Genomic DNA, 16,317 nt, shown 5'->3' with positions numbered 1-16,317 from the left:
CTTGTATTGTTCTCATCTCTTTGTATGGTCTGCAAATGAAATTTACTACACAGAGGCAAGCCTGAGTTTCAACCGTTGAAGATCTATTATCTTTTTGCAGGATATAATTGCTACATGAAAAGAGAAACAGATGAACTATTAAAAGGATTACCATACATTCAAATTTTCAAAGTAAGTAAAGGGAAAAAAAACCATAATGGCTTCACATCCGTGAAATCTTACTCTTTTCTACTGCTCCCAAACTATCACTTGTTCTTTCGAGATTCCCAAGGGGAAGTAAGGACAAAGTCCCTCCACCTTGTGTTACTAAGCAACCAATATTAGAACTTCCTTTAGACACAAGGTAAAATGATTTTTTCCCCGCTATTGTCTTTTCAAGGCCACATGTAAATAACACATTGTTGTGGACTGAGCTATTTTCTTCTTTTATTTCTTTAAATGCCGGGCTTGAACTTCTCAGTAAGGCACATGTAAGAATATACTGCCTGAAACTAAAAGCAGGTTATCCAGACTGCAGGAAAACCCTCGAGGCTGGTAAGCTGGCAGGCACACCGAGTGGGTCAGCGTCAGCGTCAGGGTCAGGGTCATGTCCATCTCCCTCAGGCGTGGCCCCTGGTCTTGGCCCCTGCGGGAGCGTGGTTCTAGTCTTGGTGGCACCGGAGCCGGAAGCGCTTTCCTCTTCTTCCCCCTGCGCACGCAGCCCTAGTTTCCATTCTGCTAGGGCCAAACTGAAGTCTCAAGTTGCCATCGTAACAACAATCACCGGATGACATTTTGGCTTTCTCCAAAGCTCATAGTTTCTAAGGAAAGGGTGGAATGGGTGAATCGATTTGAAATATTTCCTGTCCTGGGGCCAAAATATCCTTTATCAGCAAAAGGCACAAAAATAATAACAAATGGAAAGACTAAATATTCTCACCTGTTGAAACCAATCATAATCACTAAGAAGAACACTGCGATAAAACAGTGGTTCTAAAGAACCCTCAGCTGCAGTCACTTTTCAATGGGATTCTATTCTTCAGGAAATGGTCAGAATGTTTAATTGACATGTATCCTTTGATCTGACAGTGAAACCAAGCTTCTTCAAATTATTTAAAAGAATGCCAACAAAGGTTTATACAGCTTTATTAGGCCAAAGACACTAAAAACCATTTTGACCTTAAAATAAGAACATACGACTGAATAATTAAAAGTATCTTAACTCTCCTTTTAACATATACTCAGAAAAATTAAACATGTTCACAATTTCTTTGAAAGACTAGAATCGCTAGGCTGAACAGGCCCTGCAAGTGATGGGGCCCCGGTATGACTGACCCTGCTTCCAATGCTTTTCCCATGACCACTAACCACGCCAAGCCTGCCAGAGTTCTCGGCGTCCTAACACCCTACACTCCCTAGATTAAGGCAGTCATCGAGAACCAAGATGAGATTCTAGGAACCAACCTGAAGAATGAAAAGTGTAAGAAACTTCTAGAAGTACTTTTACTTTGGGCACACAGATTCAGGACCTGAATTCAGTGGAGCATCCATCTTTCCAGCCATACTTGCTGCCATCTTTAAGGAGCCCAGGCAAGAGCAAGAAGGTTTGTGTAGTAACATTTAGAACCTCAGAGACTGTGACCCCACCAGGCTGACAACAGCAGATAATCGGAGTCTTAATAGAAACGACTCCTGCCACCAAGGTGACTTAAAAACTATGGAATTTTATCTCATTTGATCCTATCCACCCTCACAACATCCCTGTGAGGTAGGCAGAAAATAGGTGACGGTTTTCACATTTCACAAGAGAAAAAGCTGACAGCGTTGAAGGATGTTGACTCTGAAGAACCATAAAGTACCTGTCTTCCTTGTTAAGCAGTTTGTTACACTAAAACGAAAGATACATTTTGCTTTATTAAAAACAAACTACCCTAAAATCAACCCCTCCATTCCCCCCCAAACCAAAAGAATCATTGTAGTTTACCAGTAATCTTGTTAAGTCGAGCTCTCTTTGCCTGAAATGAGTTGCCTTGGTTATTTTTCCTCTTGTTTGATAATGTGCTCTCTGGCTGTGGAAAGACCATCTTTGGAACGTTCTCTACATGAAGTCCTACTTTTAATAGAATACATATATGAGAGTTTATCTAGAATCCAAAGTTAAAACACATGATTTTTTTTTAAAATAGCAAAATAGTAAAAATGCTTTGCACTTATGTTTTTTTTTTTAACCTAGCGCTTGACATAGAACTTCAAACAACACAAATTTCTCCAGACTGAAAAACTAGAAATAAAAAACTACCAAGTAGTTATTCTTTAGGAAAGAAAAGCAGGAAGAAAAGGACTTACTGCTTTTCCCATATTACATACCAAAACACATGCAGAAGCATTTAAAAAGTTAAAGAAAAAAAAAAAAAAAACACACACAAAACAAACAAAAACTCCAAAGCCTACTAACAAGAACTTAAAAGTCAAGATCTGAACCCATTTCTATTCAAGAATACTGAGGGCACCTATGATCCGGTACCCATGTTAGACCAGTTATCTCTGGCTCTGTTACACGCTACAAAAGTTAACCATTTATGCTGGGGGGGGGGGGGGAGCCCAATCATTTAACCACACCCCCAAATCACAGGTAGCCAGGGGGTCTGGCTTACTCACTATGAGAGTTCACCCTGCCATAGGAATGAACGTAAGAACATATTTTGTACCAAATGTTTCACTAGATGTGGGCAGATCTTCCTTCTTCTCAACTTCTGATGAAGCTATAGAAGTTGAAGTCTCTTCCTTCTTTGAAGGTACTTTAAACCATTTCCTCTCATCTTTGTCTTTATTGCTGTTAGCGCTGGTGCGAGGTTTGTTCCCTGTTTTATTCTTGGCTGCAGCTGCAGCAGCTGCTTTGACTAAAGCTATCCAATCCTCCAAAGGAAAAACACAAAACATGTAAAGTATTAAAAAATTAATCAAAATTGAATTACACTAATAAAAACACGTATCACATTTTCAAAGCTACTCTCGCACAAATGTAAAAATCGAATTAATTACATTTACAAGACAAATCATCAACATGGTAATTATCAAATTTCATGATCTAATGGCTTAGTGGGATTATATAACCCCTCATGAAACAGGTAAATACTCAATAACAAATATTCCTTCGCTATTATTTTCAGAGGAATAAAATCTAAAATAAAAGGGAAACCCTTTAACAAATATGGAACATTACATGACATTCTCAGTACTTTAGATTTAAATGGTAAACTGTGTTTCTTTTCTGAATACAACAAATCGTAGAAGAAATGAGAGAAAAATGCTTATGTTGCAATTCTGCAAACGTTAAAAGAAATGCACTCCCAGTGAACAAATTACTATTCTTGGAAGAAGAAGTATGGACAATTTCACAGAATTCAAGATATGATTTAATTAATTTTTAAAGCTTTGACAGCCTGGACACCAACGTATCACAACAGCTTAATATTACTAGTTAAAGAAAAAAAGAGCCGCGTGATTTGACCAAGGTGTCTTACATACATACATACGGTCATGCTCCAGACTAATTTCCCTCACTCTATGACTTCCTAGATTTGTGCTGATTACCACTCTTCTGCGATGCAAGTATTTATTCTTCCTGTGTTTATATTTAAAGTTAACTGCCACATAATTTTTCTAAACTAAAAATGCTTATTATAAAAAATCCGGAGGGGCTCCTGGGTGGTTCAGTCTTAAGCGTCCGACTCTTGATTTCAGCTCAGGTCATGATCTCAGGGTCAAGAGATCAAGCCCCACATCAGGCTCTGCACTGGGCATGGAGCCCGCTTGAGATTCTCTCCCCCCAATCCTGCCCCTCCCCCGTGCTCGCTCGCTGTCTCTCTTAAAAAAAAAAAAAAGGAACTATGTAAAAACCGTGGTGCTAACATTTAAATTTTCACAACCGAGAAAATTTTCTTACAAGTATTTGTAGTATTTCTACAGTTAATCTTCCTCTAAGGCCACTAAGCTTCAAAGAGACCAGCTCAAATTCAACCAAAATGGGTAATACACTAAATTTTTAGTCCAAGTAACTAAAAACTACTTCTCAACATCAAATACATTTACTCCACAAGTTATATTAACAAACCTCAATCATTCGTCAATAGAGGTTGATGGTTGCTCAGTCTTGAAAATACATAGTGAAGACAATAAGCCACTAAAAATAAACAACCAACAAAGAGAACCTGTGCTTCTTTCTCTCCCCCATGATTGAAATGAACTAAAAATATCGTATTCATTCACCAAAGTTCTGTTCAACACCTTGCTACATGTGCCAGGAAGCACGCTAAGCAGTCATGAGATATCAATTTATAAAAGATGCTGCCTGAAAGGACTTAAAACGCATGAGCCCCGGAGTCACCACATCTTTGTTCCTGCCTGGAAAATGCCCAGCATCTATCTTCCTCAGTACTTAAACTGTGTCCCCAGTACATGTCTTATTAGAAAGCAAATTAAGACACAGGTGTAAAATACAGATTTATGTCTCTAGTTGGCAAAAAAAAACAAACAAAAAAAAAAAAAAAAAAAAAACACCTCAAAACAAACCAGATAAACCAATATTGTCCAACCCCATGTTTACTTAGAGCCACGTTTTTTTGGTCCTACCTATAAGGAATTGAAAGGCAAATAAAATTAACTATAAGACAGTGTGATAAGAGAGGCAGTGGAGGAATAAACAAAATACCATGGAAGAACAAAACAGAAAAGATTAATTGTGACTTAAGAGAAAGGCTAATGGAAAGCTTCAGGGAACATGACAGAGGAGCTGAACCCTACAGCAGGTATCTTTGAGGCAAAAGGCAGAAGGAAAGGCATCCAAGGGCACCGCAAGCAAGAAGGAAACCATCAGACAAGGTCATGGCAATCAGAATATGTGCGAACAGGCACAAGGGGCGGAAGTGGTCTGGGGAGCCCAAGTGCTACGTCTAGGTTGAACCCTGAGACCGACATTACAGTACTAGAGAAAGAAAGCCCCAATGAAACAGACAGTAAGCAACAACGCAGAAAGAGAAACAAAACTACAACCAGACAAGCAAAGTGTTAAATTCAGCAGAGATCTGTACAGTCTTATTAAGAGCAGAGTGCTTAATTCTGGGTTCCATGTTGTGGGAAAAATTTTAAGTTAATGTTACAGAAATGCTGAAAAATGCCAGAGGTAAATTCTACTCCAGCTCTTTCCTCTTTCCAATGGACAGCAAACTGGGAGAGATTCGTGTTGTATCTCTTAAAAGTGCAATTAGATATTTTTTACAAGTTCCTGATCATGTGACTTGTTAATCATGGAATCAATGCAGTTGTGTCATTAAAGAATCCTCCCATTATTTTGCCCTTCTATTTGTCATTTATTTGGTTTATTTATTTATATTTTTTATTTTAAAGACAGCACGCGCGAGCTGGGGAGAAGGGCAGAGGGAGGAAAGGGAGAATCCTAAGCAGGCTCCATATTCAACACAGAGCCCAACACAGGACTCAATCCCACCACCCTGGGATCATGACCCGAGCCAAAATCAAGAGTCGGACATTCAACCGACTGAGCCAGCCAGGCACTCCCCCCTTCTACTTTTAAATAGGTAAGATTCACTATTAAAAATAACTGGTGTGGGGGCGCCTGGGTGGCTCAGTCGGTTGAGCGTCCGACTTCGGCTCAGGTCATGATCTCGCGGTTCGTGGGTTCAAGCCCCGCGTCGGGCTCTGACAGCTAGGAGCCCGGAGCCTGCTTCGGATTCTGTGTCTCCCTCTCTCTGCGCCTTCCCCGCTCATGCTCTGTCTCTCTCTGTCTCTCAAAGATGATAAACGTTAAAAAAATATTTTTTTTAATAACTGGTGTGATCCTTCCACGAATTAGAACTCATGATATGCTTCAAAGTTCCCTGTAGGTAACAGAGCAGCACACGATATGGAGCATGCTGGAAACCAGATGGGAGTTCAGAGTTACTCTGCACATGATGCCTAAGTGAAATTTTAAGTCAGTCACTCAATTCCCTAAGTTCTGAATTCCTCAGATGTGAAATAGAAGTATCAGTTACAGCTATGTCAAAGGATCTGCTACGGGAACCCAATTAAATAATGTATGCAGAACAAAGTTTCATAAATGGTACAGGACCTTATGTGCAAAGCTTTAATACTAGTGAGTTTTATATCAGCACGCTTGCAAAAAGACAAGATAGGACAGAAAAAGCCACAGGAAGTTTAGAGAAGAGTATTTCCATATTGCATCTACTTATCCTTTGCTAGTTTCATAAATTTACTGTGTATCTTTACAAAGGAATTCTCAAGGTACTGAAAATTTAGAAAATATATGCAAAGTTGGATTCTCTCAGCACTTCCCACACAACACCTGACTTAGTCTATTTCCTACATGAAAACAAGTCAAAACTTTTTGGGAAACAAAGACACTTTGAAAAGAGAGCGTTTTATAAAAAAACAATTCTACAAATATTTTTAGCGTGCTTGTGATTAAAAATTATGAAGAAAAATGTAAATTAAGGATATAGTGCTACCCGTGTTCTTTCAATAGTTTATATTCAGGATTGATTTTAACGTTCACACACATCATAATGTAACTACTTATTAAAAGTAAACACCCAATACATCCAATGAATTTTTATAAGTTGTAATTTTACCACAAACCAAACTGGCTCAGTATCTCATGTTGGAAAAAAAATGAAGTTTTAGAGTTAGTGCCATCTCACAAACTTGTGAATAACCAGAATAATAAAGAATAGCCTTAAAGCGAAAAAAAACAAAACAAAACAAAACAAAAACGAGAGAGAGAGAGAATTCTGTTGAATTAAACAGGCACATATTAAGTTCCCGATGTTTTAATCTTTCTATGCAGTAACCAAGAAATCACACCACTGAATGCTTAAAGGAACGTTTTATTTATACATACAAGTAGGAAGACACAAAGCAATTTCCCGGTCAAAAGCATTTCCATTTTAAACTACATTTCCATATTAACTGGGGAAGAAATGCCAGCTGATCACTGCAAAACTAAATTTTTAAAAAGCAGGTGATTTAAAACGATCACACTTCTCAGAAAATAGGAGGAATTTTTTTTTTTTTTTTTTTTTTTTTTTTTTTTTTTTTTTTATTGCAGTGATCCACATTTCTAGATTACTAAATGTATACACTTGGCTGGAGCTGACCAGATGATTTCAACACGTTTCAGAATGACATTTTTCACTGCACGGTATGGAACAAATACAAGCGCATTTCCATATTAGACACTTTCATAGGTTACTTTCAATTCTAAAAATTAATTGTAGGTCCAGGTGCTGAAAATCCCAAATAACAGCAGAACATAAAAGAAAATATTTTAAATTTCTAGTGGCACCTTTTCTCTCCAGTATTTAAGAAAACATACTCAACCAATGGAATCATGGTTTTCACTTCATCCCAGACTCTCCTTCCAATGCTTACCGTTCATCATTCTTGCTCTGAGCAGTGACAAGGCATTTTAACACACTGCTTACATCCTATGACTCACAGAGCCCTACCTGAAGCAGCCTACAGAGTGTCAGGTAAGCGCCTTTTAAAAGAAGATGAATGACTATGATTTATAAAAGGAAAGAAGATAAGAAACTCAATATAAAATTTTATATTAAAAATTAACTTTCTAAATGATACTATATACCAGGAAAAACAAAACAAAATTAAAAAAAGGCACTTACCTCACTTCCCATAGACTGGTTCCACGATCCAGCTGGGTCGATAGGACAACACCAGCTTAGTGGATGCTGGGATTTCACCTGGAACAGAAACTAGTGACCTATAACTTTAGCAGGTCTAAAGCCAAAGAAGCAAAAATCAAGTGTATAATTTATCTTACATTCTAAGCTTCTTTTTCTTGCTGCTATTTGGGGCTATCAGCACATAATCCTACAATTAGTTCCCTTTAATATATATATATGTGTATATATATATATATGTATCTTTTTTTTTTTTTTTTTTGATTGGTCACCATTCAAGAAGACATCCCTTTGGGTAGCTAGGAATGCTGAACTCTCTTACCTGCCCCTTAGCATCCTCGGGCATGGCTTTAATGTGCATTCTTTTTAAACAACGAATTACTCCATCGTAAAACTGAACTGTGAATGTTCCTAAAACAGGAGCAAGTCAGAATCATTAGAAAATACAACTGAATCTTATAGCAACACTTGAAACCTAACAAGTAACGCCCTAACAGAAAGAAACACACTCTGATCGCAGTAACTGCACACACACACCCGTTCAGAACTGCAGGAAGTTGGAGAAGTTTATTTTCTCTTCCCTTCTAGTAAGATCATTACTTACAAACATATATAATATTTCTATAAGAATTATCATTTGCTCTCTTTGGAAGTTTCTTTCCAAGTAACAGAGAGAAAGAACTGATATGGGGGAAAAATCATTTATTCAGGAAAAGATTATTCCTTTCACCATACTAGTGAACTGGTAAATAAGAATTAGATCCACAGGCTTTTAAGCCAGAAAATACTTTACAGACCATCTACATGAAAGTGTTCCTGTGCAGATCAGAACACTGATTTCCAGGGAGGCTGAACGCTGCACCCACAGCAGTCAGCCGAACAGCAGCACAGCTGTAACTAACCCCCCATCCCGAGGCCTTTCCCACTAACTCAACCTGCCTTCAGGACTCAACACCCTGCCTTAATGACAACCACAAAGTATATTCAGGTTTTGCCACAGAGTCCATGCTTTCAAGTCAATAAAAGTCAGTACTGCCACAAAGCATAAATTACGTAGATTTTATACTTAAGAAATTCCAACGTTTTTCTATCATTTCCTGTACAAATGATGGCTGAGAGCCCCTTTAAGTAAACATGTACTGGACCTTTACAAAACAAGTCAAAACAGTGTCATAATTGGTATCACTGGCTTTGAACTTGGCACCAAACCAGACAGATATCTACAAAACATTTTCCTTAATTTTGTAATGTGAACATCATTTCATTTCATATTTTCTGTGATTAGCATAATTCACAGTGTTGCACGTATAAAGATCTAAACCCAAGTCATTGAAAAAAACTGATGAGCTGAGTAACCAGGACGTAAAGACACTGAGAAAGCGTTGAGACTACCGAACCCCACGAGCACCCGACACCTGACCACCGCCACCCTGCAAAGGCCTGAACTCCTCCTGCAGGAACCGCCTTCCAGATGAGAGCAGGTTCCACGCCACCCCAGCCGGGCATTCATCCCTCCCTGCTGCTGATCACACCGGTGCCGCCCTTGTGATGCCTTCCTCCTTTCCTCCCTCAGCCTCCTCTTCGAGGATCAGCTCTTCAAATCCCACCCGTGACATGAACACTTCCCCGTCCCCTCTGGTTTACACATTCGCCCCTCCTCTTCAACTTCTCTAAGACTTATTACAAACACGTAAACGTTCGTATCTGCAGGTTTTGTTTAGCTTTTACAGTGAACAGAAGGCCTCCTGAAGGCTTCCTTTGCCTTTGCCTTCCCTTGGCGGGGGCGGGGGGGGGGGGGGGGGGGGGGGGGGGGGGGGGTGGAGAATGCACACGGCGGGCAGGCTCATCCGTCACGTGGGACATACGGAAATTGCAAAATAAAGACCTCTAGTGGAGATATTTTAAAAAGAAATCGTGTCTGCTAACATTTCACTAAGGGTGCACTCAAACTGCTCCCAAAACGGCAGAGACTGCAGTGAGCGTCACCGCTCTTCCACGAATACAAGCTTAATTTTCTGTGCTCTATGCCCATGGACAAATGGGATGGGACAAAATAGGAGGGCTCTGCTTCTGAGTGCACTGCATGTGTGTGTACACGTGTACTTGTATATGCTACACTCCCAAGGAGTGCAAGCACGGAGACGAGATCTCAGAGCTCTCCACACTCAAAGAAACGGCTCTTATCAAAATACAGAGTGTTGGGGCGCCTGAGTGGCTCAGTCGGCTCAACGTCCGATTCTTGACTTAGCCTCAGGTCAGGATCTCACAGTTCATGAATTCGAGCCCACATCAGGCTCTGTGCTGACAGCGCAGAGCCTGCTTGGGATTCTGTCTCCTTCTGTCTCTGCCCCTCCCCCACTTCCTCTCTCCCAATCTCTCTCTCTCTCTCTCTCTCTCTCTCTCTCTCAAAATAAATAAACATGAACTTTAAAAATATAAAATGGAGAGTGTTGTTTAATTTTGCACCATCTTCTTTTATTTTGGGTGGATCCTATTAATTATCCCAAAGAATTGATCCGTTACTGCCTCCTTTCTTTCCACAACCTGTTGCTGACTGCCCACATGCTATAAACCTGGAGGGTCCATGTGTATCAGACACAGGAACAGGGGCTCCGTAACAGAGCTCTCAAGAAGCTGAGTGCACAGTGAGGTGAAGCATACCAGGAAAGGAAAAGTAACCTGCAAACCTAACAGAGACGTCCCTCAACTCCTGCAGGAGGAAGGTGACTGGTGGTGGTAAAATCATAGCCATATCTGTTATTTCAATTCCTTAAAACAATAAACTGGAATAGAACTTTATAAAGTTGTATCATAATTTTTTGGTAGACAACACTGATTTGCTTTTTCACACCTAACATTCTTTAATATGTCTCTTTTTAAATGTTTTCCTCTTTTGTCTCCTCTTACTTCCCATGTTTTCTCAAGTTTGTTGTTACTTTAAATCCTCAGCTTAAATCCCTTCCACGTTTCTTTCCCATCACCTCCAAAAAAATTCAAATTCTGTAGCAAGATTGCAAGACATTCCATACGCAGATCCCTGCTTCTCTCTCCCAGCTCTTCTGATACTCTACTCCCTTCAAAGGACTCCTTCACTCCAGTTACAACGAAGTCTTGCAGTTCCTAAAAAGTGGCGGGCCTCTCTTCTATTCTTCTGCAATATGCCATTTTATTTCTTTTGTCAGAAAAGCCTTCCGTTCCCTCTTTAGCTGACCTGTTTGTCTTTCGGGTTTAAAGTGCCCCCTTACTTAAATCCTTCTCTTGCAAAGAAGCTGTCACTCAATGTGTGTTTTCTTTAGTAAACAGAACGGATGAGTGGTCAAGTTTAAGAAACAATTGTTACAGAAAACGGATGTATTCTTGACTTGGAAATATACTTACAAGTATTTCACAACTTATTAAAATGAGATTTTAAGTAAGAAATTTAAAAAAGAAAATAGTTAAGCATAGTTCCAATACTAATTTAAATACTAATTCTCATGCCTTTCCAAATTCCTCAGTCTTCAAGTCCTGTTTTCTTAAATACATTATCCGCCCCACAGATTTATTAGCCTTGGCCACACGAACACACCCGATTCCTGTGTTTTTTCAACATCACTGGTCAGTTCAGTAATTTCTGCTCAATATGAATGTTTAGATGCCACAAAGGCTATCGGGAAATTTCCCTCTCAATTATTCACAGAAACTAAGAAAAAAGGGGCAGTGGAAAAAGGCAATAAAGGAAATCCTCAAACTGATAAATTCCCACACTCTTTCCTCAGAAAAAACACCGTACTGTATTTTACTTCCAAGTTGAACTGATTTGAATTTTCCTGTATCCTTAACCTTCCCTAACACTCTGGATGAGTTGCTCATAAAAATAACTTGGCCGGCAAACTGGAAACAGAGAAGGAGAAATAAAATGCACATAATATAAGCCTGTCAACTAAAAGCCGAACAATTTTAACCAACTTTCACACTTCTAATTTAAACAGTTTATTTAGGTGGTAAGCAGATCATGTATCATGTTATTCTATACGATATGTAACAATGAAATACTCCCAGAAAAGAGTATTAGCAGGCAATTCATTAAGTATAAGACAGACAGAAGTAACAGTGGTAACAATTACAAGAATTAAAATTAGAAACAGTTAAATTTTACTATCAATCCCATTTTAAATCTAAGATCATTTCAAATACATACCTTCTTTGTTAATTGCTTCAATCTTGGCAGGGTAATAGCGACAGTCTGTCCAACGAGCCAAAACTTCTTCTCCAGCTTTAAAATCCTATTTTAAACAACTTTTAAGATCAATACCATGTATAATAAATAAGCATTTCCTTTATAAAAACAAGCTTTTGTAATATTTAACAGAATTCCTTTTAGAATATGTCATTACACAACTAGCAAACGAGAAGAAGATTGCTACTTACAAAGAAATCTTCCTCATCTTTTAGCCCTTCTTTTCTTAATGCGGGTCTCTCCAGGGGTCTCAACCTATTGCTATCCCAGTAAATCCACTCATCATAACGATGACTCCAACGCTCAAAATGGACCAACATCTTGCCCTCCTCATAGTCGATTTTTTCAATCCGTGACGGATACCTCCAAGATAAAAAGGAGCTTCACATCAAGAGAAAATTCTTACATTTGTTTACACGAAGTATTAAAAAGGATAATTTAACTGAAAACACTGCTTACCGTTAAATCCATAAAAAAAATGATATGGGTCCATATTTTTAAACAATTGAACCAACAAAGGTTGCTTTATCATTATTTGCCTTTAATGCCTGGTCTCAATATCCAGTGAAATAAATACTTCAGGGGTGCCTGGATGGCTCAGGTTATGATCTCGCAGTTTGTGAGTTCGAGCCCTGCCTCGGGCTCTGTGCTAACAGCTAAGAGCCTGGAGCCTGTTTCAGATTCTGTGTCTCCTCCTCTTTCTGCCCCTCCCATACTCATGCCATGTCTCCCTCTGTCTCTCAATAATAAGTAAATGTTAAAAAAGTTTTTTAAAAAAATACTTCGATACATTCCCAGTGGAACTATAAATGACCTGCACTGTTTTTAATTGGAAAACATACTTCAAGAGCCTTGACAGATTGCTACTTTTTGACTCAATCATTACAAATCTGGAACTATACATACAAAACATTAATAAAGAAAATACAAGCCACCTAAAAATATGGTTAGAAAAAAATACAAACAATGGCATACCCACTGAATAGAAAATTATAGTCTTTAAATGTGGTATTTGCAAAAAATTTACATAGGGAAATGTAAAGTAGCAGCACTGTGTTCAGCAGAATTATAAGTAAAACAAATTTGTCTGGCAAAATATACCAACATGTTCATTTGTCTCTTTATGACACAAAATCACTTTGTTTTTTCTATTTCTCTGTACTTTCCAATATTTTAAAATGCACATCAGGGTGCCTGGATGGCTCAGTCGGTTAAGCATCCGACTTTAGCTCAGGTCATGACCTCGCAGTTCATGGGTTCAAGACCCACATCAGGCTCTGAGCTGTCAGCACAGAGCCTGCTTCCAATTCTGCGTCTTCCTCTCTCTTTCTCCCCCCTCCCCTACTTGCACTCTGTCTCTCTCTCTCTCTCTCTCTCAAAAACTAAAAATAAATAAATAAATACATAAAATGCACATTAATGATAGGAGGGGAAAAGCTCAGTTAAACTTTAAATTCTAAAATATAAAAACAACAGTACATTGTTCTGTCTCTCTGTGTGACGACTCTCCTACGTTAAAATCTAAAATAGAAATTAGTTAACTTGAAACGTTCAACAAGGAAAATTGCCTCATCCTTCCTAATGTACTGTATTAAATGTTCACAGATGACTCAAAAGTTTTTAAAAACTATCATTAAATAACCTTAAGAATTCAACAGTAGCACATAGATGATTCAGCCCTAAGAGTTTATTTCATATTTTTGCTAGTTTGTGATAAATCTGGAATTTTTCTTCTCCCTACAGAAAACTGGCTTTCAGCATAAGCACGACAGACCTTACAGAGCTTTGAAATTCAGGAACTGATTACTATAAGCTTTGTATCACTCATGCTAGTCAAAGCTTCTTAAGCATCTCAAGGGCCCTGAGTCCTCCTCTGGGGTAGCTTCCTAGCTCCGGTGTAGGTTGGGTTTTCCCACTGGGGTTTCCTCAAAAACACCACGCACGCTAGGTCAAACGTTCGTGCTTTTGTACCTTCCGTCCTTTTGGCCTAGCCCTGGGCGGCCTCCCCTTCCCCTTTCTACTCCTCATTCCAGAGCCGGTTGAATGTGCAACCGCCTCCCCCCGCCCCTGCAGCCCTCCCTGCACCCACCTGGCCAGAACCATCTCAGTGCAGGCTCCCAAACCGTGTGCTGCAGAGCATTTACAGCCCTTGCAACGTTAAGACCCGTGACACACAAAAAGGGTCTGATGGTTAAACAGCCTCGGAAAATACTGGCTAAAAAGTTTAATTCTTTTCTTTATTGAAAGACTTCTCGGTCTTGTCAACAACATAGACATGAAACATTTTCTAGCGCTGAAGTTAAAGAAATATGTAATCCTTTTATCACGGAACATTTATTAACCTCTCTCGTGCTAGCAGACATCTAAGAGACTTGATTTTAGAAGCTACTCTGGCCTGTGAGCTTCAAGGAATAACAGAGTCATGTCCATCGTTGCATCCGCCAGCATCTAGCCGAGTGACAGACACAGCACCAGCCGCCACTCGGGGAAAGTTCAGAATGAGTAAGAAGTGACGTTAAAGACCACCTGCACGTGTCTTCATAACTAAGAAGGCCGTCGACCTTACAGCCCTAAGTTAGAGCTTACTCTTAGTCTTTCGGGGCGGGGGGCGGGGGGGACGGCGTGGATGAAGAAACATTCTGTTAAAGAAAGGCATAAAAACAAGAAAACCCCCAAACCCAGAGAACTAACATACTCCCCAAGGTGAACACACTGACCCGACCCACTCAGAATCAGTGCCGTAATGCCGGTCTCTTGCAACACCGCTCTGATTGTATGTTTCTGTTCCTCTGGTTTTTACAACATAAAAACTGTCAACAGCGCCGAGGGAAGCCTAGAGGGAAGGTTGCCCTTTAGTTTATTTTCCAACGTTCACCAGCCACTTCACCACTATAAAAAAAGATTTTCTTTCAACTATAAAAATGAATAAATTTATACTTCCACGTGTTTATTATCACACCTTTTTATTGTTGAGCAAAACATTAGGGGTTTATTCTCTAGGTTCCTTCAAATTCTAAATGTAAACAACTCCACATATTTAAAACATTTCTCAAAGTGAAAATGGTCCACAGGAAGAGTCCAACACATCTTTATTTTCATAACATGACTGAATTCAGCACAGAGTCAGAATCTAAATAAGTTCATATAACTTAAATCTGAACTGCACTTTTAAGTAACCTACAGTTTTCCTAAAATCTTTCAAATTCTGTTTCACTGACAGGATGCCTGATGCAACAACCAGACTTGTGGGGAAGTGCTTCAGGATAATTTACGGTATATTATACTCTTTCCATAAATATCCAGAGATGGAGAGGTAAACTTCAGATGCAGGCCAACAATTAAATAAGTAACACACATACCCAAGATTCGTATCTCTTTTCATTCTTACAATGTTTACGAATCAAATTCTGAATCTTAAATAAAGGAGCCATAAATATTACCATTATTAACAATGACTGAATTTCTGTTCCTTCAGTCAACACATATTTGGGCATCTAATAAGATTAAGGAACTTGCTAGGCACTGTTGGTAGGTAAAAAGGAAACATAATTAACTGCTGTCTTCAAGGAGCTTAGCTTAGAGTCAGACAAGGAGAGAGATGATTCAGAATATTTACATGTATGTTAGGCTCTCTGTTCTTTCCTTACTGAGTGTCAACTGCTCTTTATATACCTTTTCTCCTTGGATCCTGGTAACCATCCAAGGTATAGATAACACAGTCCCCATTTCACAGATGACTGTCCAAGAATACACATGGCAGAGCATTCGCAGCCAAAAGCAACTGGCACAAAAGCCTACAGGAGAACTGGGATACGGCCCGTATCAAAGTAATTATATCATATATGGTAAACTGCTAAGTATATATAAAAATTTTCCATAAGATGCTATTAACAGTTCAGAGAAAACTGGGGAGTGCACTGAAGGTTCTTGGGAGACCTAATCTATATCGGTCTTGGTAACAGCCTCCAGGACTTAGACCTAATGAGCCTGGTACAAACAAAGGTAAAGCATACACACTTTCAGTTTGTCAATGTTCATTTACTTAAAGCCAAAGTCAGGCAATCAGCCAGATAATGAGGATGCAGAGACCAGCAGAATGACATTTCTGTCCTGAAGAACCTCATGACCAGACACTGGGAGGCAGTTCAAGGAAACCGCTTCTTCTGGGTGGACTACGAAACAAGCAATCGGGCGAATAAAGGAGAATAGCGGGACATCAGATTGGACTTGTTGGCTAGGTTCAAACTGAAGTGCTCTAAAATAGCAAAGTAATGAAATGCTCCATCATTCTAGAAACAACAGGAAATCCCTTACTTTGGTTATCAGTTATACCTTAAGAAAAAAAAACAACAACATCAAGATCTTTGCTATACATGTCAAATGCACAAAATGGCAACTTAA

The 16,317-nt window shown here is 39.2% G+C and overlaps 1 protein-coding gene across 5 annotated transcripts in view; it reads right to left on the bottom strand.

The window, feature by feature from the left end:
• The window catches only part of PHF20L1 (PHD finger protein 20 like 1), an 85,892-nt gene that overhangs the window by 54,106 nt on the left and 15,469 nt on the right, over positions 1-16,317 (bottom strand). For 3 of the 5 annotated variants that reach the window (XM_042923858.1, XM_042923856.1, XM_042923857.1), the window contains exons 3-8: positions 12,108-12,279; positions 11,878-11,962; positions 8,020-8,108; positions 7,680-7,757; positions 2,688-2,895; positions 1,964-2,089 (exon numbers count right to left, since the gene is read on the bottom strand). In XM_042923858.1, the coding sequence (XP_042779792.1) occupies positions 1,964-2,089; positions 2,688-2,895; positions 7,680-7,757; positions 8,020-8,108; positions 11,878-11,962; positions 12,108-12,279 (758 nt within the window). The remainder of the gene's footprint in view (positions 1-1,963; positions 2,090-2,687; positions 2,896-7,679; positions 7,758-8,019; positions 8,109-11,877; positions 11,963-12,107; positions 12,280-16,317) is intronic. The other 2 variants (XM_042923860.1, XM_042923859.1) reach the window with 1 other exon arrangement.

This window comes from Panthera leo, chromosome F2 (genome assembly GCF_018350215.1).
Source record: "Panthera leo isolate Ple1 chromosome F2, P.leo_Ple1_pat1.1, whole genome shotgun sequence".
Lineage (NCBI taxonomy): Eukaryota > Metazoa > Chordata > Mammalia > Carnivora > Felidae > Panthera > Panthera leo.
Note: the sequence above shows the minus strand (reverse complement) of the source record. Positions and strands in the feature narration are given on the sequence as shown.